Source organism: Stylophora pistillata, chromosome 6 (genome assembly GCF_964205215.1).
Source record: "Stylophora pistillata chromosome 6, jaStyPist1.2, whole genome shotgun sequence".
Lineage (NCBI taxonomy): Eukaryota > Metazoa > Cnidaria > Anthozoa > Scleractinia > Pocilloporidae > Stylophora > Stylophora pistillata.
The window spans coordinates 1,582,549-1,606,602 of NC_142524.1; the positions used below are offsets into that span (position 1 = coordinate 1,582,549).

At 40.9% G+C, this 24,054-nt stretch overlaps 4 protein-coding genes across 6 annotated transcripts; 1 reads left to right on the forward strand and 3 right to left on the reverse strand.

Annotated features, from left to right (window-relative positions):
* Positions 1 to 6,350, reverse strand: LOC148727688 (protein fem-1 homolog B-like). Of its 2 annotated transcripts, none has more exons than XM_088762433.1 (4): positions 3,866 to 6,350; positions 2,773 to 2,887; positions 1,294 to 2,303; positions 1 to 753 (listed from the first exon to the last, which is right to left on the reverse strand). In XM_088762433.1, the coding sequence occupies exons 1-4, from the start codon at positions 5,690 to 5,692 to the stop codon at positions 556 to 558; spliced, it is 3,150 nt and encodes a 1,049-aa protein (XP_088618559.1). In that variant the 5' UTR covers positions 5,693 to 6,350; the 3' UTR covers positions 1 to 555. The 2 variants fall into 2 exon arrangements, with proteins under 2 accessions (XP_088618559.1, XP_088618558.1); XM_088762432.1 differs by having other exon boundaries at positions 3,857 to 6,350.
* A 651-nt stretch (positions 6,351 to 7,001) lies between these two features.
* On the reverse strand, positions 7,002 to 13,356 carry LOC111320450 (protein fem-1 homolog B). The gene is made up of 5 exons (XM_088762436.1): positions 11,385 to 13,356; positions 10,217 to 10,331; positions 8,886 to 9,859; positions 8,000 to 8,202; positions 7,002 to 7,438 (listed from the first exon to the last, which is right to left on the reverse strand). Exons 1-4 carry the CDS (start codon positions 13,236 to 13,238, stop codon positions 8,005 to 8,007), a joined length of 3,141 nt encoding a protein of 1,046 aa, XP_088618562.1. The 5' UTR covers positions 13,239 to 13,356; the 3' UTR covers positions 7,002 to 7,438; positions 8,000 to 8,004.
* Positions 13,357 to 15,424: 2,068 nt separating this feature from the next.
* LOC148727689 (fumarate hydratase, mitochondrial-like) lies at positions 15,425 to 20,021 on the forward strand. The gene is made up of 8 exons (XM_088762451.1): positions 15,425 to 15,584; positions 15,874 to 15,996; positions 16,416 to 16,526; positions 16,936 to 17,112; positions 17,442 to 17,597; positions 17,970 to 18,178; positions 18,707 to 18,894; positions 19,349 to 20,021. Exons 1-8 carry the CDS (start codon positions 15,477 to 15,479, stop codon positions 19,771 to 19,773), a joined length of 1,497 nt encoding a protein of 498 aa, XP_088618577.1. The 5' UTR covers positions 15,425 to 15,476; the 3' UTR covers positions 19,774 to 20,021.
* LOC111346370 (dnaJ homolog subfamily C member 24) lies at positions 19,912 to 23,977 on the reverse strand. 2 transcript variants are annotated; one of them, XM_022953654.2, is made up of 4 exons: positions 23,839 to 23,977; positions 23,630 to 23,768; positions 21,115 to 21,183; positions 19,912 to 20,758 (listed from the first exon to the last, which is right to left on the reverse strand). In XM_022953654.2, the coding sequence occupies exons 1-4, from the start codon at positions 23,938 to 23,940 to the stop codon at positions 20,598 to 20,600; spliced, it is 471 nt and encodes a 156-aa protein (XP_022809389.2). In that variant the 5' UTR covers positions 23,941 to 23,977; the 3' UTR covers positions 19,912 to 20,597. The 2 variants fall into 2 exon arrangements, with proteins under 2 accessions (XP_022809389.2, XP_088618588.1); XM_088762462.1 differs by having other exon boundaries at positions 21,115 to 21,207.
* Positions 23,978 to 24,054: the final 77 nt, after the last annotated feature.

Genomic DNA, 24,054 nt, shown 5'->3' on the forward strand with positions numbered 1-24,054 from the left:
TAAATGACAACTGGGTCAAAACCAGTGTTATTTGGTCATTATGACGAAGAGTCCACAACTTAAGTTAACACGGGTATACTTTTAGGAAGTTTTAAATATCCTTATCTCATGTAACATGTGTGTAAGCTATTCTTCTCGCCTAGATTGCAAGGAGTTTACACTTTGGGACAGTTTTCATTTTGATGCCGGACATGTCATGTGCCGAACTCATTGCTTAGTTAATAATTACTTGTGCTTTCTGAAAATTACCTGTTTTTACCTAAAGATTATTTCTCTTTTTTTTTTTTTTTCCTGAAAGCTCTGAAAGTCTTTGAACTCAAAAACTGTAATGGTCATGGAACGGCAACAATACGCCTACTTTTGTCATTCTGGGCTAGTACTATTTCGGCTGATGAAACGTTGAGCATCTCAAACGTAGGTCTTAGAAGTTATATCATCTTATCGGTGGCCATGAAAAAGCTAGTTTACACAGGCCATTTTAGATCAAAGGTTTTTATGTTTCTTTTCTTTTCGTTTGCAAGTGTAGATAAAGAGCACAACTTTTCAAAACCAATCTTACATTGGTTGTTCGAGTTCACCAATGATATCTTCCACACTTGGTCTTGCTTCAGCATCTTGCTGCAGGCATCTTCGAATGAGAGCTCGAATCACACGGTTTGTCACCCTAGCAACTTGCTCATCACGTCTGTCAGGATCCGGTAACTCCCGGATGCAAATCTCACAGAGGAGAACTCCAAAACTGTAAACATCAACCTGAGTTCGAAAAGAGATTAACAATGAAAAGTTAAACATGCATGAACCTGCATTCTTGCTAGTTTATGTAACTATACCTTTATATATCTATTCCTCCTTGTTTTCCCCTTATTTTGCAATCTGTTTACGTCACAGAAATGTTGTCTTATTGCTATGCAAAAATTGCTATGCAAACAAACCAATAAAAACCAAACAGTATTGTACGCTTCGCCGCTAATTTTACATTGCAGATAAATGCCTCAAGAATAATAGACATTCTGCCTGATGTAAACTGACTGAAGGTGGATAAATAAGCGCGACTCCTCTCCTGGTTGAAGTTAACTTTTTCATGATCCGTCCGGCGGTAACTTTCCTACATACCTGATATCACGTTAAGCACCCGACCGGTTTACCAACTAAAAAGGGTTCGACTATGGACAGAGATCACACGAGATTTCTGGTCCCGTGCCCTCCAAAAATTGATTCAACATCTTACTATAGATATACCTTACTGCAAACACAAGTAGACAATTGAGAAACAACTCCAAATTTCAGACATACCATGACGGTTTTATGTTTAGTATGTGCTTCAGGTGCGCTGTATATCATAGCACCAGGACCAACTGTCATAGTCTGCTGCACAACACTAGCCGTGCCATAATCCGACACTTTCCCTCGCCATTGGTCGGCTTGCCGCCATAGCAACACATTGGCACTGCTAATGTCGCGGTGAATGATGGGAGATGGTTTCTTTAGATGAAGGTAGTTTAATGCTCGAGCGACGTCCAGACAAATAACAGACACTTCGGTATTGGAAAGAGCTCGCTCTTCTAACAATGCTCGTAAACTTGACTCCATAAGCTCTGTCACGAACAGATTACTTCCTTCATCATTTGTTGCTCCAATGAACTGCAGCAAACAAGGATGGCGGCATCTGGCGGCAATACTCATCTCTCTCTCAAACAATCTGCGGTTGTGATCAGAAAGGATCAACTCGTACATCTGTTTGACGGCAATAGTACAGCCGCTATACTTGCCTTCGACAACACTTCCCCAACCTCCTTTACCAAGGCATTTGTCCGTCAGCTGAATCTGATCGCGTGAAATGACCCTGTCAGGAGTCTGATGGCGTGAACGTTCATTTAACGCCCTTTGAGCCGCTGAAAGAGACGTCTCCAACTCGTCTATTTCGTGCTGTTTGGCCCTCAGCAGTCTTCCCAAAGAAGTAACTTCTCCAATTTGTTCCTGTAGTTGCCCGCGGACAGTTGTCAACTGCTTTGTCATCTCGCTAACTTGTCCATCTCTCTCTCCTAGTTGTGCATCTATTTCTTGTAGCTGTCTCTGGGAATTTGTCAACTGCTGTGTCATCTCCCTCAGTTGCCCATCTCTCTCTCGTACTTGTCCATCCCTCTCTCTTAGTTGTCCATCTCTTTCTTGTAGCTGCCTCTGGGCATTTGTTAACTGCTGTGTAATCTCCCTCAGTTGTCCATCTCTGCCTCTTAGTTGTCTATCTCTCTTTCTTAGTTGCTCTTGAACGTTTTCTAGTTGCTTTGTCAACTCCCTCAGTTGTCCTTTGATTATGAAATAAAGCAATGTAAGGTTCACCTTTTTGTCTCACAGAGCGTCAACCGAAAAGCCAAAAGGTCCTCACTCTTCTCTCAGGGTAAGTGTTATATCAAGAGACGTTGAAACCTAAAAAGAAAACTTAAATGTCATTTCCTGTTCTTTCATTTCTTGTAAGCATGGCCTGGCTTTGAATTTTCACATTTTACCAAAAACATGTTGACCTCGTTTTCCGATGATTTTTTTTTGTTTATTTGTTTTTCGCATTTGCCTTTTCATTTCCCAAAGATCTTAAACAATGGGGAAACCGCCATGTTGTATTGATTACTTGGCATCCCGCCTGCTATCCGTTTAAAATTTACTCAGTTCTCCCACGTTACCTAACAGTGTTACCTAAAAGCTGACTACGGAACTCCGACTTACACTTTCTTATAACTATTTTCTCAACAAATTTGTTCCCCGATAACATCCTCTCACCTGATGTTTCCTTCCGCGTAGTTTCCTCTTTAATATTCTCTTTTACGTCTTTTTCTGTTGTAGAAACAGATCTTGCTCCTCTTTCTTCAGCAGCTCCACTTCCAGTTACTTCATCCTTAGAAAGATGGAAAACACAGAGCAACTTAGGCGATACTAAAACATCTGTGTATGTATATTGGGCTTGCCTACCAAACGAATTTAAAAAATCTGTAGGTTTGGTTTTATCAGGTGAGTTTATAGGGTAAATCAGCCATCGTGAAGAGTGGAATGTTTTTCGTCTTTTTACGAACGTGGGACAAGGTAAAAATTGAGTCTCCATATGAACTTCATATTCCCCGCTCCAATGCTTATCCACTGAGCCGCAGACTCTTTGCGGAGTGAGCAAGGCCCATTACGAAGTTCATATAAATGACAACCGTCCTGCGTACCGCAGAGCAGTGGGGTGCGGAATCGGAGCGTGCATTTCATTCCCTGTCCCACCTCGTGACAACACGAAAAACACCTTTCTCTATTTCTTCACCAAGCTCTAAACTTAACATCTTTCTTATTCTATTACAAAGTAAGCTTTTACTAAAAAGTGGGTCACACTACAGAAATAAGAAAGGCTCACCAAAATTGGTAGAGTCTTAATTGGGGACCAGTGTGCTCTTACTGTTTTACAATTCCTTCCGAACTATCGACAGTCAGTAATTACTCTTGTCGGTTTGCTATTGAACGTTTATTCAAATTGCTTTGTATATGTGTACGAGCATTAATCATACGGGTGATCACAAGTCTGTAAACTTGATCACTATACAGTCCGCCCTCTAGCTTTATCTAAAGGTCCTAAAGGATTGCTGTAGCTTGAAAGCCACCCTCAGACATGCTTCTTTTGACTATCACAGCATCATAACGAATTGTTTCATTCCTAAAAAGATGAGTTAGGAAACCGTTAAGCTAACTGAAACTCCAAGAAAGGCAACCAGGCGTTACGAAACATAATCACCACAAGATCCTATGAAAAAATAACCTCAGTATTCTCCCATTTCGTGAGGATGCTTACTGTGATAATCTAAGGAAATATGTAAAGCATGAAATATCAAACCTTTTTAACCTTTCTGGCATGGATGTTCAGAGCACCCAGTCCTCTTTTCTCAGACAAGATCCTTCGTGCCTCGTCAGTCCCGCAGCAGTCCATTGCTGTTTCACCATTCTTGTTTACAAGCTTTGTGTCCGCACCGAGATCTAACAGCAACTCCAGCATTTCTTTCAAAAATTCGTCTTTTTCAGGTCCTGGTTCAAAAGTCACGGCTAAATGAAGAGGAGTGCTTCCTTCTGTGTTGGTAGCATTCACATCACACCCTGCATGTAAAATTAGGTTCATCGTCTCAATATAAGGAAGCTTGCACACACTTTGCAATCGAAACCTGGGAACTGGAGTTTTATGCCATACAGCCAAGTGCAGAAGAGTATTTCCATCAGGATGGGAGCGAGGATTTGAGCACAGAAATCTTTGAAGGCATTTAATAATGTTACTATTTTTCATCTCTGGAGGAACTTGAACTTTTCTGTATATAATCAAGAGATAAAGAGTACAAAAAAGGAACTTTTTTTGTGTCTCATTCTTGTGCTCCTCTTGCAGTTTTCCAGACTTAAGCGCTGCTGTCAGTTTCCTATTTCCATCAACCAGTTTTTCGAGAATGTTCTCGATATTTTTGGGGCTCAAACTGTGTCCACTCTGCACCATTTCTGCAAATAAATCTATGACGTCGTCAAGCTCCGCTGAATCTGGAACATCGCAGTTCATAGCTATTTCCATCGCCCGTGTCCACAAAGGAATACAGAGCTCGTACTGCTTAGAGTCAGCTAAAACAGCTCCCCTGTATCTTATCGGGAACCTCAATTCTGTATTGTCAGTTCCAAGGATTCTCTCTCTGATAAGAAGACCTTCCTTGTGGATTGCATGATCATCGCCTTCTAACACAGAAAGTTCCTTACGAGTTTGACTCTCTTTCCTATTTTGATAAGCTTCGACTGGTTCCATTTTCTTTTTAAGCAAAAGACATGACGGATCTTTATACCTCTCCAGCATTCCACGTTTCATGTAACTGAATGCTTCTTCAATGGCATAAGCATCATCATAATTAGCAATGGTAGCACCAAGAAGTTCAAGAGCATCAACTTTTTGTTCCTTTGTACATTCCGGTCGGCTGATAAAATACTCCACCATTTCAGTTTTACATTCATTACTGGCTTTAAGAAGTGGCGTAAGCCGCTCAAGATTGTACTTTTCTTTTGCTCCCATAGCTAGCAGCTTATCAACTATCTCAACGTGTCCCCCTGCTACAGCATAATGAAGACAATTTTGTCCATAATTGTCTTCTAGATGTATATTTGCCCCATTTTCGACAAGAAAAGAAACAACATCCATGTGACCATAGCCGCATGTTACCATCAGAGGAGTACTATTGACAAAATTTCGTGCATTTACATCGGCCCCGTTCTCAACCAAACACTGCACAACAGCAAGGCGTCCATCGAAGGCAGCAGATCTTAAGGGAGTCGAATTTCTCGATACCCTGCCGTCGATGTCGGTGTTTTGTTCGATCAAGAGTCTCACAACCTCAAGATGACCATTAGTAGCAGCGATCCACAAAGCTGTGCAACCCTCATAAACCTCTCCTTCAACTTTAATCGATCCACGAGCCTCGATGTTTGCTTCGTAACGTAAAAGGACCTTCACAGAATCTAGTTTTCCATCACGAGCAGCGATGATGAGAGGAGTCGCAAGGTCGTCGCCATCGTTGATTTTCGTTTCCAAAGTGGTTTTTCTTATGTCGGCTTTCATCCCCTCTAACAATTGACTCAGACGAGAACTGTCGTCAGAAAGAGTTTCAGGAGCATTTGATGCGTTACTAAGCACGGATGCATTACTACCCATTTAAGAAAAACACGAGCAAACGGGCCTCAAGATTCTCTCTCACGCTCAATTTGAATTGGGTATGCAAAGGAACAAACGCAACCTTCGAGGTCAGAATCTCGTACAGAGAGACTCTTATTTCAGAGGAGATCACGCTAAGAGGAAAGCAGATAATTTTACCTATCGATCTTTGGTCCAATCTATCTGCTGTGGCGAGGAAGTGCCGTTGCTTCGTTAAAAAAAAGTGTCCTGATGCGAATCATGTTCACAAACCTTTTTATGTTCTCTCTGAATAAACACTTAGTTGCGTTACATTTTCAAATGTGATATGCATGAATTCCACTATTTCACAATCATAATCTCTCAACTAGAAACCAAACACTCCTCTTTTTCGAGAAAGCGTGGCGTGTGACACTATTTCATCATTTGGGGAGGGGAGGGAGAGGGCCCAACTGATCTGGAGAAATGTGGGAAAGCGTCATGCAAAACTTGAATGAGATTTCATTTCGCCCTTATTCGGTCGAGGATTATAAATCCACAAGAGTTAGAGACAGAAGAGTTAGAAACAGTTCTTTCTAGTCTATAGATTATGATTTATGTGTGGTCACGCCATTTAAACACTTGTAATGAACTGAGCGCGTCTTGATTTCAAGTGTAGAAAATTATCATATAACGGTGTAAAATGGACAGAACTAGGGGCTTGAGATACATTTTATACATCGTGCATTACGCTAGGCAATGCATAGCTACGCGGATAGACAGATTTAACATTTCAACCTCCCAGTCAAAACACAGACACATTTGTTAAATAATCACTATTCAGTTTGATGGCTGATTCAGTGACAGGAGGTTAATCATTACACTGTTAGCTATATCGTCTTATACTCTATTTATCACCAAGCTTCAATTCATACCCAGTATGTGGTTTGCAGACTGCGTATCATACTCTTTACTGTACATCCTCTACTTAGAATACACACCAGAAAAAAGCCACAAATCGATTCTGTCAAAGTCTTGTAATTGAACTTAGCCTGCGGCGTTTCGTTGGTGGCCTGACTGTAGTTTGTGTTTAACAACAAGTCACCGTTGAAGCTCCATACTGGCACACTGGTGCATGATTTTCAAAAATAGGCTTCAAAAACGGTAGAAAAACATTTATAAACACTCTTGGAAGGGATGAAGTTTTATTTGATTTTGAAATGCTTTGGAAACCTCCTGCACATCAAAAATTGTACGTGTATCTGATTTATCCACAACAAATAATTGTAAAACCGTATGAATACGACTAAATACTAGCATATGAGCGCCTGAATAAGAGTAAAAACGTGTCTTGACATAAAATACCAATTCTTTATTTATACCTGAATCACCTTCGGCAGCCAGAACGTACGATGACTTAGCTAAACTGCTATCGTCCATTGCACCAGTAAAGGTGAATGTCACAATTTAACTTAATTATATAAAAGAAATATACCGCACTTTCTATATGTTTACCGGCATAATATCCTACTCGCGATGTTGGGAGAACACGAGAAAAGTTTGTGAATGAGTCCCCCCCTGGACTACGACTCAGAAATTTTCCTCGTCTTCTCCTATCATCCCTGGTGGGTTGGTTACCATGGGTTGGTTACCATGGGTTGGTTACCATGGGTTGGTTACCATGGGTTGGTTACCATGGGTTGGTTACCATGGGTTGGTTACCATGGGTTGGTTACCATGGGTTGGTTACCCTGTGGGTTGGTTATCATCCCTGGTGGGTTGGTAAATCTGTAAACCAATAAAAAGTGCGTTGCATTGCTTCATTATTTTGTATTCAAAAAGATTTGCACTTTCCCGTGATCTTTCCACGCCGGCATAGACATAAAATCACATTCGGCATTAACTAGGATTAAGATGCGGTAGCAGCCTATGGCTGAATGGGACAAAATTACATATTCATCCGAGCAAAAATATCATAAGCGGCCTTAGGAATTGTTATCTATTATTGGCAATAATTACATAGATAGAAATCTAGACTTTTAAAGATTTTACTTTGACTCAGAGTGACGAATGTTTTATAATGACACTCGAATGAAGAAATTCAGTACAGATCAAAGATGTAACTAAATTAAAAAGTACGCCGTGCGAAAAAAAACTGAAATTGTTGAAAGGTAATTTTCTGTTCAAGATAAGCTGCACTTTGTTTGTCCAAAGATCAGCCAGTCGCAGTTGACGCTCGACTTATTGACAGTGCTATTCACAAACATAAATGAGGGACTTTCATTTAATCCATCTGTACCGCAGTAAAAATATTTTGTTAAAATGTTTGTAGAGCAAATTGTATCATACCTGTCTTAAACTAGTCTTTCAAGTTCACTAATGATCTCGTCCATACTGGGTCTCGCTTCAGGATCTCGTTGCAGACATCGGCGTACGAGAGTTCGAAACACGCGGTCAGTCACCATGGCAACTTGTTCCTCGCGCCTATCTCGATCAGGCAGTATCCCAGTGCACATCTCGCAGAGTAGAACGCCAAAGCTGTACACATCAACCTTAACATAAATAGGGTAAATCAAAATGATCACACTTCCTCAGGGATTCCATCAGAAAGAAAAGCTGTCGAACGACTTTTCGAAACTCTCCTCAAATGTTCCCTACTAATCTCTGTTTCGAGCACTACAATGAAAAAAGTGAGATAGGTCACCGTGCTTGCTACAGAGCAATGACACGCAATGCAATTCTGAGGAATCACCTAAAAAGTTCATTTTATTTGCCACCGAAGTCTATGTCCAATGGGTTTCAGGAAGAGAGGATGACCTCATCTTCTGTTGGCCCCAGTCATTTGACGAAAAACTTGTTTACCATGCCGGAGGGGTATCTCCCATCTTATCTATCATTTGATCCCTGGCGCCGTCTCCATTAATTTTTAAATTTTTGATGCTACAAATCTTTTCTTGGATCAACTCTTCGGTTCAGGCATTCCAGTTTTTATATTATTACATGCTGATGACAGATGAGTCAGCCATTCATTCTTATTCAAAACGGAACAGGACGACTGAACCATGATGCTCTATTTTGTGTCAACCGTAGCCGCTTTCGATCTGGTTTGTATAATATATGAGCTTAAGACGAGTTTTCTAAAGCTCAGAGATCGGACCACTGAATACAGCTCAGGTGATTTAGTTTGGTTTCTTTTCATGGATACAATTTACTAAAAACAAGGCAATAAAACTACCTTTAAATTTTGATGTTCAGTAAATGCTTCAGGCGCACTGTAAATTTCAGCACCGGGACAAGCTGTCATGGTCGCCTTCGTAAAATTGGCGGCACCATAGTCCGATACTTTGCCTCGCCACTGGTCGTTTTGTCGCCACAGCAACACATTGGCACTGCTGATATCCCGGTGAATAATGGGGCGTGGTTTCTTTAGATGAAGGTAGTTTAATGCTCGAGCCACATCCAAAGAAATGACAGATGTTTCACTACTGGAAAGAGGTCGCTCCTCAACCAATCTTCGTAAACTCGTTTCCATGAGCTCCGTCACAAACAAAGGACTTTCTTCATCGTTTGTAGCTCCAATGAATTGTAGTAGGCAGGGATGGCGGCATCTTGAGGCAATGTTCATTTCTCGCTCAAACAGTTCCCTGTAGTAAGGGGAGGATTCAAGAAGAACTCCGTAAATCTGTTTGATGGCAACAGTACAGCCACAATACTTGCCTTCGACAACCTTTCCCCAGCCTCCACTACCGAGGCAGTTTTCTGTCAGTTGAATTTGATCGCGTGAAATCACCCAGTCAGGTGTCTGTTGGCGTGAACGTTCGGTTAAGGCTCGTTGAGCTGTTGATAGAGATGTCTCAAGTTCAATCACTTCCTGATGCCTTGCTCTCAGCCGCTCCTCCAAAGAAGAGACTTCTTCATTTTTCTCTTGTAGTTGCTCTTGAACAATTATCAACTGCTGATTCATCTGCCTTACTTGTCCATCTTTCTCTCTCAATCGTCCATCTCTCTCTTGTAGTTGTCCTTGAACATTTGTCAACTGTTCTGTCCTTTCCCTCAGTTGTCCATCTCTCTCTTGTAGTTCATCATGGACATTCATATTTGTCTGGATCATCTCCCTTATTTCTCCATTTCTTTCCTCCAGTTGTCTATCTTTCTCTCGTAGTTGCTCTCGGACATTTTTCAACTGCTGTGTCATCTCCCTCAATTGCCCTTAAAAAAAGTCGAATATGGTTTTTTTTTTAAAAAAAAATAGAAAATCGTTGTTGTTGTTTTTTTAGCTCTAGTAAAGGTGTGATAAAAGCTTAAAATTGTCTTTTTTTTTTTAGGGCGACTGTTAAATCGGGGCTGAATCCACAACAGTTGTTATATCTTACTGGAAATCCCAGTATATATTTTCTATTCCCACTATTTTAATTTTCTTTAATCTCTGTTGTTATTCCCGCTTTTCGCTGGTCATTTTCCGCGAGTGCGGCGTAAACGATGGATGAGCCGTAAATTGGATTAATTGGCATCAAGATCGCCCAAGCTACCTAAAAGCTAATTTGATCCTCAACTGGATCCTCTTACCAGATATTTCCTTCGCTGTAGGTTCCTTTTCCAAATTGTCATTTATGCCCCTCTCTCTTCCAGGAACAAATCTTGTTCCTCTCTCCTTACTGGAACAACTTCCAGTTACTTCATCCTTAGAGAAAGTGGAGAACACATTGCCACTTTGAGGATTGCAAAATATTTTAGCATATGTAACGGAATTTACTCCGTACTATTTAAACTATTTGTATATCGGCACGGTCTTTAAACCTTTCAATGTCATTGCGCCGACACTACAAGGCTACGTGTGAGTTGCACACATCATTGCTGCTTATGTTTGACCACCACTTGTCTCGCGACTAGTATTGATAGAGCTGTTTATGAAGCTTTTCGAGGTAATACCACTCGCGCAGTATTAAGACCGTGAACTTTTAAGATTTCTTAATGGTTGCAAGTCATGCATGACACTGACTTGTACAGGCTTTATGAACGCTTTTCCCTAAGTCGTCTGCGTGGAAATTCACATTAGCTGGTTGGGTAAGTAACAAACGTTATCACAAGCCAATTTCAACGATATGAACCGACGCCAGATTTAAAACACAAAGATGCATAGTCAGGTTACATTCCAAGGACTGACAGCAAAATTGTGTTAATAAATATTCAGGAAAAAGTGTGGCAACCTCTAAAATAATGAAAAGACCCACAGAAATTTATAAAAGTATAATAAGTGACCATAGTGCTCTTATATATCACAATTCAGTCCCAAAGATCACCAGTCAGTAGTTTTACTTGACTTAACTCTCCTCAGTTGTTGTTTGAATTTTCATTTTAATTACTTTGTGTTATTTGTGCAAGCATTAATAGGACGGGTGATCACAAGTTTGTAAATTTGATCAGCAGGTCGACCGCTCTAAGGTCTGCCCTCTAGCTTTATCTAAAGTTCTGCTGTGGCTTGAAAGCCACCCTCGGACATGCTACTTTTGACTATCACAGCATCCTAACGAATTTTTTCATTCATAAAAGCGGATGAGTTTGGAAATCATTAAAAGTGACAGAAAGCCGAAGAAAGGCAACCAGGCCTCACGAAAAATTATCAACACAAGATCCTATGGAGTAATAAACTCACTATTCTCCCATTTCGTGAGGATGCTTACCGTAATAATTTAAGGTAATGTATAAAAAGAGTTAAAAATCAAAATTATCTTACCTTTCTGGCATCGATGTTCGTGGCCCCCAGTCCTTCTTTCGCAGACAAGATCCTTCGTGCCTCGTCAGTCCCGCAGCAGTCCATTGCTGTTTGACCATTCTTGTTTACAAGCTTTGTATCCGCACCGAGATCTAACAGCAACTCCAGCATTTCTTTCAAAGTTTCTTCTTTTTCAGGTCCTGGTACAAAAGTCACGGCTAAATGAAGAGGAGTGTTTCCTTCTGTATTAACAGCATTCACGTCACATCCTGCATGTAAAATAAGCTTCATCGTCTCAGTACAAGGAAGCTTGCACACCGTGCCACTTTCATTCAATCCAAACTCGGGAACTGGAGTTTTATGCCATACAGCCAGGTGCAGAAGTGTATTTCCATCAGGATGGGAGCGAGGATTTGAGTGCAGAAATCTCTGAAGAAAGTTAATAATGTTTTCGCTTTTCATTTCTGGAGAAACTTGAACTTTTTTGTATATAATCAAAAGATAGAGAGCATAGAAAAGCAATTCTTGTTGTGTCTCATTCTTGCCCTCCTCTTGCAATTTTCCTGACTCTAACGCTTCTGTCAGTTTCATATTTGCATCGACCAGTTTTTCGAAAACGTTCTCGATACTTTTTGGACTCAAATTATGTCCATTCAGCACCATTTCTGAAAATAAAGCTGTGAGGTCGTCAAGCTCCCTTGGTTTTGGAACATCGCAGTTCATGGCTATTTCCATCGCTCGTGTCCACAAAGCAATACACGGCTCGTACTCCTTAAAGTCAGCTAAAACAGCTCCCCGGTATCCTATCGGGTATCTCAATTCTATATTGTCAGGTCCAAGGATTCTCTCTCTGATAACAAGTCCCTCCATGTGGATAGCATGATCATTTCCTTCTAGCAGAGAAAGTTCCTCAAGAGTTTGACTCTCTCTTCTATTTTGATAAGCTTCCACGGGTTTCATTTTCTTTTTAGGCAATGGATGTGATGGGTTCTTATACCTCTCCTCCATTCCACGCTTCATGAAACTAAATGCCTTCCCAGTGTCATAAGCATTGATATCATTAGCGAAGGTGGCACCGAGAAGTTCAAGAGCATCAATTCTCTGTTCCTTTGTACATTCTGGTCGGCTGATAAAATACTCCACTATTTCAGTTTTACAATGATTACTGCCTACAAGAAGTGGTGTTAGACCTATAAGATTGTGTTTTTGTTTCGCTCCCAAAACTAGCAGCTTAGCAACTATCTGAACGTGTCCTCCTTCCGCAGCTAAGTGAAGACATGTTTCTCCATTAATGTTTTCTTGATGTATATTTGCTCCACTTTCGACAAGAAAGGAAACAACATCCATGTGACCATTGTAACATGCTATCATCAGAGGAGTATAATTGAAATTATTGCGTGCATTTACATCGGCTCCGTTCTCAACCAAACAGCGCACGATATCAAGGCGTCCATCAAAGGCAGCAGCTCTCAAAGGAGTCGAATTTGTTGCCGTTCTGCCGTCGACGTCGGCGTTTTCTTCGATCAAGAGTCTCACAACATCAAGATGACCTTTTGCAGCAGCGATCCACAAAGCTGTGCAACCCTCCAAAACCTTTCCTTCAACTTTAATCGATCCACGAGCCTCGATGTTTGCTTCGAAACGTAAAAAGGCCTTCACAAAATCCAGTTTTCCATCACGAGCAGCGATGATGAGAGGAGTCGCAAGGTCGTCGCCATCTTTGATGTTTGTTTCCAGAGCGGTTTTTCTTGATTTGGCGTTCATCACCCTTAGCAAATCAAGCAGATCAGAACCTTCATCACGAGCAGCATGATAAGCTGTAGTTAATACAGGTAATAAGGCATCCGTTCCACGAACGGATGCTTTATTACCCATTTCAAACAACACAAACGCAAAACCTCTAAACCTTACTTCGCTCAACCCGGAATGTTTGAGAAAAACAACAGGCACAAAATTTTGAGGTCAGAACTTTGCATAAGCAGGCTGTCACGGTTCAAAAAGCAATTAATTTTACCGATGATCTATGCAGTCTATATACTGTTGTAGAAAAGAACTACGAGTTGCTTCACCTCAAAAAGAAAGGTTTACTGTTGAAATCACGTTCATAAACCTTTATTTTCTGTCACAATAAATACCCAGTTGCGTTACATTTTCTTTCGTGATATGCATGAATTCCACCTTTTCGCAATCATAATCTCCCCACTAGAAACCAAACTTTCCTTCTTTCCGAGAAAGCGCGGAGTGTGACACATATTTCCTCATTTAGGGAGGGGAGGGAGAAAGCCCAACTGATCTGGAGACTTGTGACGGTATGAATGAACGGAACTATGGGCTTGAGATAAATTTGAAGCATCGTGCACCGCCCAATAACTACGTAGACAAAAATATATATTATTTTAACCTCCCACTCAAAACAGAGACACATTTCTTAAATGACCACTATTCAGTTTAATGGCTGAAGTTATATTAATGGCTGAAGTTATCTTAATAATAACATCGTTTGACCTGATGTATCGCCAACCTTCAGTTCATACCCAGTATATGGTTTGCAGCGTGCATATTATACTTAATACATTTTATACTTGGAATACACACCAGAAACCATTAATCGTCTCGATTACGTACAGCTGTTAACTTAAATATTGTGATTTTCATGAACAGGCTCAGAGGACTGAGGAGCGTGGCGACGCTCAAGTGCCGTATGCACGAGCGAGCACGTTCACTTAAAAATGCGGCAAACTGAGTTTAATTAAAATAAGTCGTAGAAGATAAATCCTCCTCAACATAAATTGGTATTCTTGACTGAAGACTTCTCATGGTAGCGAGACAGGGCGAAGTAATTATCAAATCTAGTTTTCTTCTCCAACCGAAAGATAAGCGTTCTACCCTTTCGGGCGACGCACAGTGTATTTGAACTTCGCCAGTTGCTGGTTTCAGGGAGCCATTGGGGTGCTCGATTCGTCACCAATGGCAACTTGCTCGTTGCGTCTGCCTCATTACCAGATAGCTTATCGGTCATTTTATAGAACACACGCGAAACCTCTAAATTATAAGATCTTAACCTGGTATGAATAGAACTTTATGATTTTATTCGTCAAGGTACAAATAAAACTCAGTTTTCTGGTGTTTAGTTCAGTCTATAAATTTTGGTAAAGTGATACAAACTGCGTCAGTTCAGGTTTAGGTTTTCCAATGCAAATCATGCCCATAACTGTTGTATTTTTTGGTTGTTTCGCCGGTATCACACTATATTTACTAATACGCATAGATCCCTGGTATTCGATGATCCAGCAGATGCTAATCACTCGCCCTTTCCGAGAAAACAGCAGGTCTGACACAAAGTCTTTGTGAGGGGGGAGGGGAGGGATGGGGTCATGCTGAGGCGGTTATGGAGAAAAGATAAGAAAATGAGGGGAATTGAGGTAATTTGGTTTTATCAATGAATAAAGGAGGTAAGTTTCTACAGAAACTGTGTTGCTGCGTCGGTGGGGTAACAAGGTAATTTGGTTTTATCAATTAACTTGACAATGTAAATTGGCCGCCATAAAGAGTCTAAAAGCTGACGTTTCGAGCGCTAGCCCTTCGTTAGCCCTTCGTCCCCTCTGATGATAGGCTAACACTCAAAACGTGAGTTTTTAGAGCCTTTACTGCTACCAATTTACACTATCAACTTAGTTGACAAAACCAAATTACCTTGTTACCCCCACTGACGCAGCAACACAGTTTCTTTAGAAACTTACCCCCTAGCTTTATTCATCTGAGGGGAAAAGAGTTGTGTCAAATTTGAATTTGATTCCCTTTTCAAAATGTTTGAAGGGTTTTATAATAAAATTCGTCACTCTTTATCTCCCAGCGCAGCCATCTTAATTTTTTTTCCAGCTTTCCAGCAATTTATCGATTTTATTAGTTCATGTCAGACCTATATAGAGTTATAATTAGAAATTTTCGATAGTTATAGTTTTGAGCATGAGTGTCAAATGCTGTCCCAATCTTCAGGGTGATGGTTATTGAAGTTTCCCAGTCCCCGTAGGTCCTCTCAAGCTCCAAGTTACCAGCCGCTGACCACCAGTGGCCATTTTGTTGCAATCGCTAGCTCAAACTTACTCACAGAGTATGGCACACAGGATTTGTTCAGTGTTGCGTACGCTCAGCAGAGATTCGCGAATATTTGTCCATCGTCAGAAACTAGACTTAAGCCCTGTCTTATTGTCACGAAATATGGTAAGCTTTGCATTTCGCGCAGTTATCGCACTCGAGCGAAACGTAAAATATTTTTACAAAATACGCGCTCTCCTTTACGCTTAAGACAAATGGCTCCACAATTAATTGAGTAATTGTTTAGGTGTTAAATCAAAGAAAATGTCTCGCTTGATATTTTTTTTCTTTCTTTGTCACCTGTTTAGTTGCAAAGGTGTTGGTATCGCAATGAGAAGTTCTCTCTTGGTCACTCGAAGAAGGGACAGAGTTAAATATATTTAATGAAAAGACTTTATTTATTTTTGGCCAACAGGCTTCAAGGATTGAGACTGACAGTTTTGGAGAAATAGAAGTTCCAGCTGAAAAATATTATGGAGCCCAGACAGCAAGATCAAAGCTTAATTTTCCAATTGGTGATGAAACTGAACATATGCCAGTATGTTGATACTCTCTCACAAATCACATCTTAAGTTATCCTAGGATAGTTTTCACTTTATGCTTATGAACTTTGGAAGTGTATCTCTCACTAACCAAGTTCAAGGTCTTTACAGCATGTTTTGAACCTAGCTTTTTCTACCTGGGTTTATGGCCCAAGCATGAAGAGTGCAGGCCATAGATTTTAATGAAAAAGATAAGGTTCAGTACAGACCAAGAAAACATGATTACCCTAGTAAGATATTTAATATACCTTTGGGTTCAAAGAGGTGGGGAAAATTTAAAGTCGACCTCGAAAACTTTTGAATTTAGAGGGAAATGAAATACAGGAGAACAGCTAAGTGACATTTTTTCGTGTGAGATTTTAATACTGGCTGGTAATTCTCAGTTTCTAACAGTTGTTTGTGTTGTTTTTGATAGGCTCCAGTGATTCGTGCATTTGGTTTCCTGAAGAAAGCAGCTGCAGAGGTCAATAAGGAATTTGGTTTGGATGCAAATGTTGCTGATAACATCATGAAGGCAGCAGATGAGGTTAGAAACATTAGATTAATAAGTCATTAAATTTGAATACTATTGGCACAATGAAAACTTCATCCAGAGCTCACTGGTGGGTCTTGAATAAGAAATTTTGTTACCTTCTCAAGCAACACACAAAGTTTTCATAGAGCCTCCCTCTAACTCGGAATTTAAGACCAGATCCATCAAATGTCAAGGAAACTTTGTGAATATCTGGGAAATAACATGCAATAAACTAGGATCCCATTTATGGGAATAAGTAATTGCTTCTGGTTGCATTACCTGTGTATGGTATTGCAGTACAAGCTGATCAAGCAGTGCAGCTTTCTTGTGATTTGTGATACTTACCCCAACAATGCTGCAAATTTTTAGAGTAATAAATGATAAATATTATCAGCGGTTAATGCAGTTTCTTTGATTCCAGGTGATATCTGGGAAGTTAAAGGACCATTTTCCTTTGGTAGTATGGCAAACAGGCTCTGGAACACAGTCCAACATGAATGTTAATGAAGTGATCAGTAATCGTGCCATTGAGCTGATGGGTGGTGAGATGGGATCAAAAAAACCTGTCCATCCCAATGATCATGTCAACAAAAGCCAGGTTAGAAGTTAAGTTTACTTTGGTGTAATTTTGATGCTGTGAAATAAAGGATAGAGTCCCTAGGAATGACGTCAAAGATCCAAACTCTAATAAATTGGTGAGCTACTACATATCTCTCCTATTGACATGGTTCATCTCTAGTGGCTGTCTGTTCAGAATGTTTCCATGATTTCAGTGAATGTTGCAAATGGAAGGAAAGGCTAGGATCTGGGTGGTCATAATTGAAATTGTTGATTTTTTTTGTCTCAAGAATATTTCCTAGTATCATTGTTATCAGTAATAGTATCTCCCTTATGCTGTGATAACAATTTTTATCATGTTGATTTCAGAGCTCAAATGACACATTTCCAACAGCAATGCATATAGCAGCAGCAATGGAGGTGCACGAACGTCTATTACCAGGCCTGAGAAAGCTTCATGGTGCACTTCAGGCTAAGAGCACAGATTTCAAGGATCTTGTTAAGATTGGTAGAACACATACCCAGGTGAGTTGTCCGACCTTGCTTCTTTAACAGACCATTATTATGCCACATACTAATTACTTGTTACAGATTGGTGAAATCCTTAGGAAGTTTGATGCTTTCTCTTCTTCTTTTTCTCTTTTAATAGCGTGAACATTACCAACTTCCAATGTTAAGAGTCCCAATAAAATTCTTCCCATGGCCATGTTCTATATAAAATAGGTGGCATTGCAAAATGAACATTGGTTGGCTATTGTTTTTTTTTTGGTTGATACACAGAACTACCGTGTTCTTTGCCTGATTAAAACTAAGTAAATTAACAGAAATGTTTTGATCATCAGATGTGGGATTTTGTTAGTCACCATCTTAAAAGTTTAACATGTTTTCATTTTACAGGATGCCACACCCATAACTTTAGGCCAAGAGTTCAGTGGCTATGTTAAACAGATAGAGTATGGTATTGCCAGGGTGGAGGGCACCCTTACAAGAGTTTATGAGCTGGCCATCGGTGGAACAGCTGTGGGTACAGGGCTTAACACAAGAATAGGATTTGCTGAAAAGATGTCAGCTAAGATTGCAGAGTACACAAAGCTACCATTCACAAGGTGTGAATTGGACAAGTGATGTTTAATAAATATATTACTCCACATACTGCTGTATGATACCTTCCAAAGGTTTAGGATGGTTTATTTTCAGTAACCTTCACGGCTCAACACTAACAGTAACCTACTAGCCACAGACTAGTAGAAATTCAGTTTTGGCTAGTGGTTTTGTATTTCCATTAGCCAGTTAGGCTAGTAAACAAATTGAAATCATCGTAACATCTAAGATGTCACTAGCCACTTGGCTACTAAGTTGAAAAGTTAGCGTCGAGCCCTGAACTTTTTGCAAGTTGTCAAAAGCAGTTGCCATTTGGCATGTAGCTTTCTGAAGTTAAGCAATTTTTTTTCTTTACTTTAAAGATTTGTACTTTGTTAATGTGGAAAATAATGTACCTTTAAGTCAAAACAATTTAGCATCCCATCTTCATCTTTGGAAAATATTTTCCTTCACTTTATTTTAATAGTTGACACTAATCACAATTACCAGTATCTGGTATAATTACATTTTTTTATCTTCATTTTTCTCTTTAGTGCACCAAACAAATTTGAAGCCCTTGCAGCTCATGATGCCATGGTAGAACTTCATGGAGCACTGAATGTGGTAGCTTGTAGTTTGATGAAGATTGCAAATGATATCAGGTTTTTGGGATCAGGTCCTCGCTGTGGGTTGGGTGAGCTGACACTTCCTGAGAATGAACCTGGGAGCAGTATTATGCCAGGTAACAACACAGTTCAAGACACTAAAGTAACGAACTGTTTCATTTACACAAAATTGCTGAAAATGCCGCATGATGTATACATCAGTTTTGGCAATGGTCGTTCTCTACTTACTGCATAGAGACCGTAATCCTTAGAATAACCCTGCTTCATGTATAGTGTACATGTATCAGACAATCAGGAGAAGCAAAGGAGGAAAACACACTAAGGAGCCAGTGAAAATTCAAAGAAAAGACAAGTAATCTTCTTTAAGTAAAAAAACAGGTGTGACCAAGTCATGATTAGTTTTAAGTTTTGCATCTGATCAGTCGAGAGAGCTGCACAAGTTTCCTGGACCAATCACAGAGTGAAGTAATCTAAAACCAATACAATCCCTGCTTGCATTCAACAACCCAATGAAAAAGTTGTTACTGAAAATAATTATAACTTAATGAGTTTCCTGTTTTGTCCAATTAGGCAAGGTTAACCCAACCCAGTGTGAAGCCATTACCATGGTTGCAGCACAAGTCATTGGCAATCAAACAGCTGTGTCAGTTGGTGGAAGTAATGGTCATTTTGAACTAAATGTCTTTAAGCCAATGATAATCAGAAATGTTCTGCAGTCAGCGCGGCTGATTGGAGATGCCTGTGTAGCCTTCACAGATAACTGTGTTGTGGGAATTCAAGCCAATGTGGATAGAATCAATCAGTTGCGTGATGAGTCACTCATGTTGGTGACAGCATTAAACCCTCATATTGGCTATGACAATGCTGCTAAGATTGCAAAGAAAGCTCACAAAGAAGGCACAACATTGAAAGAAGCTGCTATAAGCCTGGGATTGTTAACAGAAGAACAGTTTGCTCAGTGGGTGAGACCAGAAGACATGTTAGGACCAAAGTGAAAATTATTGAACATTGCATGTTGGGACATGACTGAAGCAACCAGTACAGTGAATTAAGCAAAGGGTCAATTATTAAGTACCTGACTAATAGTTGCAAAAACAGAACACTCCCAAGAAACATGTGTTGAAGACAAGCAGTATTGTTGAATTGTGATGTATTTTATTTATTGCTATTCAGCAAAATGTGAAATACAGCAGGAGCTGTGACTTGGTATTAAGGCAACCAATTAAATTTTGCTTGTTCATCATTTTAGTTTTTCATTTGTTTACAAATATTGTGTTACAAAATGCAAGTATTTTTCTAGTTCCATTTTTGTACCCCAGAGAATCAGTTTTATCCAAACTCAGTTTTAAAACAGGGTTTCAATGTTACTTGAAGTATCCTAAACAAGGTGTCAATATGGAGTAAAAGCCTTCAAAAGGGCATAAACTCATGTTGGGTCCTTGTGTGGTATTTTTCATTCTATCCCCTCCCTGACTAATACATGTATCCTATCTAAACTCACTTTCCTATTTGCTAGGAAGGCCACCAAACATAATCACAGAGTGCTATGAATTGTACTTCGTTCAGCAGGGTAGTTTGTTCTTCAAACTGAGTGGGCAACAAAAGATAACAGTATTATCTTTACTATGTTGAGAGCTACATGTAACAAACAAGCTTCAGGATTGTAACACAAGACTTTGTGTTCTCGACACCCTCTTGAAAGTGATCTTCACATTTCATTGATTTCAATTTTCTCCTCAGTTTCCAAGAAAGTTAATTATTGGCCCCTAGTTTTCTACCACAAGAAGAAATTGTCTCCAGAAATTATTTCCTTGCTCTGTCACAGGTCATCACTAGCATCATCTGAAACCACATTGTATAATACTCTGATACACAAGGTGCAGTTTGAACAACACACAATGTTGTGTCCATTTTCCAAATCTTCCTCACTTAACACATACTTTCCACTGCAGCGACACATACTTGAATAACTCTCTGTATCTGAAACAAAGTTCAATAATTTTCACTTGGCTGGTGCATAGCATGCTTCGTGTCGTGACTATAAGTTAGATGCATTTATTGATTTAACTTAATGACGTGTACTGTGTACAGAATAGGGTACTAATAATATTTAGAAAGAAAACATCACTGTAATAGTATCTTGACGCATTCAATCTACCTGCCATTGCCTAACCCCACTCCCAACAAATTCTGCAGCCCTCAAACATTGTTCCATGATGAAACACCAAAGATAATCCAAAGTGGTTAATTTCCTATGAGTAATCACACATGCAGGCTTTTCACATGCAAGTAAATAAATGTCCAAGTTGACTTCAAGTTGTTTCTTTAGCAATTACCTTCATGATATTCCATGTCATCCAAATCTACATCATCACTTACTGGCCAATCTTGTGACAAATCCTGCTCTATAAAATCCATATAAGGAACAACTAAGTAAAACCCAAAAGTTATCATTTTAATGAAAAAAATTTCGGTTTTTCAGCATCATAATGAATATGACATCTAACGCTCGAAATAAACTTTGAAAAACATTTCCTTTTTTGTTGAGGAAACGATCTGTTCATTATCACCGGGGGGAAAAAAATTTGTTGCGGTCTCACTAGGCACAAAATTTTGACCACTGTGCTGACCACTGTGACGATCACTGTGACGACCACTGTGGCGACCACTGTGGTGACCACTGTCACGACCACTGTGACGACCACTGTGGCGACCACTGTGATGATCACTGTGACGATCACTGTGACGACCACTGTGGCGACCACTGTGGTGACCACTGTCACGACCACTGTGGCGACCACTGTGATGATCACTGTCACCACCACTGTCACGACCACTGTGGCGACCACTGTCACGACCACTATCACCACCACTGTCACCACCACTGTGGCGACCACTGTGATGATCACTGTGACGATCACTGTGACGACCACTGTGGCGACCACTGTGGCGACCACTGTGACGACCACTGTGGCGACCACGGTGACGACCACTGTGGCGACCGCTGTGATGACCGCTGTGACGATCACTGTGACGACCACTGTGGCGACCACTGTGATGACCACTGTGACGATCACTGTGACGACCACTGTGGTGACCACTGTGGTGACCACTGTGATAATCACTGTGACGATCACAGTGACGACCACTGTGGTGACCACTGTGGCGACCACTGTGGCGACCACTGTGGCGACCACTGTGATGATCACTGTGACGACCACTGTGGCGACCACTGTGATGACCACTGTGACGATCACTGTGACGACCACTGTGGTGACCACTGTGATGACCACTGTGGCGACCACTGTGATGATCACTGTGACGATCACTGTGGCGACCACTGTGGCGACCACTGTGGCGACCACTGTGACGACCACTGTGACGACCACTGTGGCGACCACTGTGAGGATCACTGTGACGATCACAGTGACGACCACTGTGGCGACCACTGTGATAATCACTGTGACGATCACAGTGACGACCACTGTGGCGACCACTGTGATCATCACTGTGACGATCACAGTGACGACCACTGTGGCGACCACTGTGATGATCACTGTGACGACCACTGTGGCGACCACTGTGATGACCACTGTGACGATCACTGTGACGACCACTGTGGTGACCACTGTGGCGACCACTGTGATGATCACTGTGACGATCACTGTGGCGACCACTGTGGCGACCACTGTGGCGACCACTGTGACGACCACTGTGATGACCACTGTGGCGACCACTGTGACGACCACTGTGACGACCACTGTGACGACCACTGTGGCGACCACTGTGACGACCACTGTGGCGACCACTGTGACGACCACTGTGGCGACCACTGTGGCGACCACTGTGACGACCACTGTGACGACCACTGTGGCGACCACTGTGACGACCACTGTGGCGACCACTGTGGCGACCACTGTGACGACCACTGTGGCGACCACTGTGACGATCACTGTGACGATCACTGTGACGACCACTGTGGCGACCACTGTGACGACCACTGTGACGACCACTGTGACGACCACTGTGACGACCACTGTGACGACCACTGTGACGACCACTGTGACGATCACTGTGACGACCACTGTGGCGACCGCTGTGATGATCACTGTGACAATCACTGTGACGACCACTGTGGCGACCACTGTGGCGACCACTGTGGCGACCACTGTGGTGACCATTGTGACAATCACTGTGGCGACCACTGTGACGACCACTGTGGCGACCACTGTGACAATCACTGTGACGACCACTGTGGCGACCACTGTGACGACCACTGTGGTGACCACTGTGACGACCACTGTGACGACCACTGTGGTGACCACTGTGACGACCACTGTGACGACCACGGTGATCACCACTGTGATGACCAACATTGTTAAGAGTACACACCACACCGAACCACTGTCGATTTGTTAAATTTCCAGATGGGGACTCCGAATATTTTTAATTTTTTGTTTTAGCTTCAAATCATTATCATATTCAATATTTATATGTATATGTGCACGATCCTTCGCAGTAAAGCACTATTTAAGCAATAGTGAAAATTAGACCTGAAAAAAATTCAGGCCTGTACGGGATTCGAACCACTGACCTCTGCGATACTAGTGCAGCGCTCTACCAATTGAGCTAACAAGCCAACTGGGAGCAGGCCATCAAATTAATTCGACATAAACCCATAAGATGATAAATCAAACAACAAACATATGAAATACATATATATGAACTGCGGTTATGAAACGTGTATTCAATATTATTATTTTATTTTTCCTTATGTTTGATTATTGCCGTTAAATCTTCCTTTTTTTTTTCGTTTTTTGTTTCTTGTTTTTTTAACTTAGTTTATCTCACCTTTGAGTTGCTTGTCACAGTCTGCCCTTGTTTCCTGGTTATTTAGGACTTTCCAAGCCTTGTCAATGGCCAGAAACCTCTCATAGGCCTTGTCGCGATCTTCTTGACTTAATGATCCGTCCAATTTATCTGGGTGTACCTAGAAGATCAGACCTTGCTTGTCAAAACAAACCTTACTGATAATTAGCACAAACCATTAGTTTTCAAACCTTGAGAACAAGTCTTTGATAAGTTCGTTTAATTTCCTCGTGGCTGGAGTTTGCAGAAACGCCAAGTACTTGGTAAGGATTACTCAAACCGGTCGAGTTCATTGATTTAAAACTCACGTTCGTCCGCCATATTGAAGCTTCATTATTAGAGAGAGAATGAACACTAATACCTTTCTAATAGAGGATTTGATTGGCTAATTTTGCCAAACTGTTAGA

Excerpts from the sequence above, each read along its gene's own strand:
- LOC148727688 (XM_088762432.1), bottom strand. The coding sequence starts at position 5,692 with ATGGGTAGTAATGCATCCGTGCTTAGTAACGCATCAAATGCTCCTGAA. Across the intron at positions 2,888-3,856 it reads ATGCCAGAAAGGTTAAAAAG|GATGAAGTAACTGGAAGTGG; the intron begins GTTTGATATTTC and ends CATCTTTCTAAG. Across the intron at positions 754-1,293 it reads CTAAACATAAAACCGTCATG|GTTGATGTTTACAGTTTTGG; the intron begins GTATGTCTGAAA and ends TTTCGAACTCAG.
- LOC111320450 (XM_088762436.1), bottom strand. The coding sequence starts at position 13,238 with ATGGGTAATAAAGCATCCGTTCGTGGAACGGATGCCTTATTACCTGTA. Across the intron at positions 10,332-11,384 it reads CGAACATCGATGCCAGAAAG|GATGAAGTAACTGGAAGTTG; the intron begins GTAAGATAATTT and ends ACTTTCTCTAAG. Across the intron at positions 8,203-8,885 it reads CTGAACATCAAAATTTAAAG|GTTGATGTGTACAGCTTTGG; the intron begins GTAGTTTTATTG and ends ATTTATGTTAAG.
- LOC148727689 (XM_088762451.1), top strand. The coding sequence starts at position 15,477 with ATGGCACACAGGATTTGTTCAGTGTTGCGTACGCTCAGCAGAGATTCG. Across the intron at positions 16,527-16,935 it reads TCATGAAGGCAGCAGATGAG|GTGATATCTGGGAAGTTAAA; the intron begins GTTAGAAACATT and ends CTTTGATTCCAG. Across the intron at positions 17,113-17,441 it reads ATCATGTCAACAAAAGCCAG|AGCTCAAATGACACATTTCC; the intron begins GTTAGAAGTTAA and ends TGTTGATTTCAG.
- LOC111346370 (XM_088762462.1), bottom strand. The coding sequence starts at position 23,940 with ATGAACTCGACCGGTTTGAGTAATCCTTACCAAGTACTTGGCGTTTCT. Across the intron at positions 21,208-23,629 it reads CTGTGACAAGCAACTCAAAG|TTGTTCCTTATATGGATTTT; the intron begins GTGAGATAAACT and ends GGTTTTACTTAG. Across the intron at positions 20,759-21,114 it reads TGACATGGAATATCATGAAG|ATACAGAGAGTTATTCAAGT; the intron begins GTAATTGCTAAA and ends ACTTTGTTTCAG.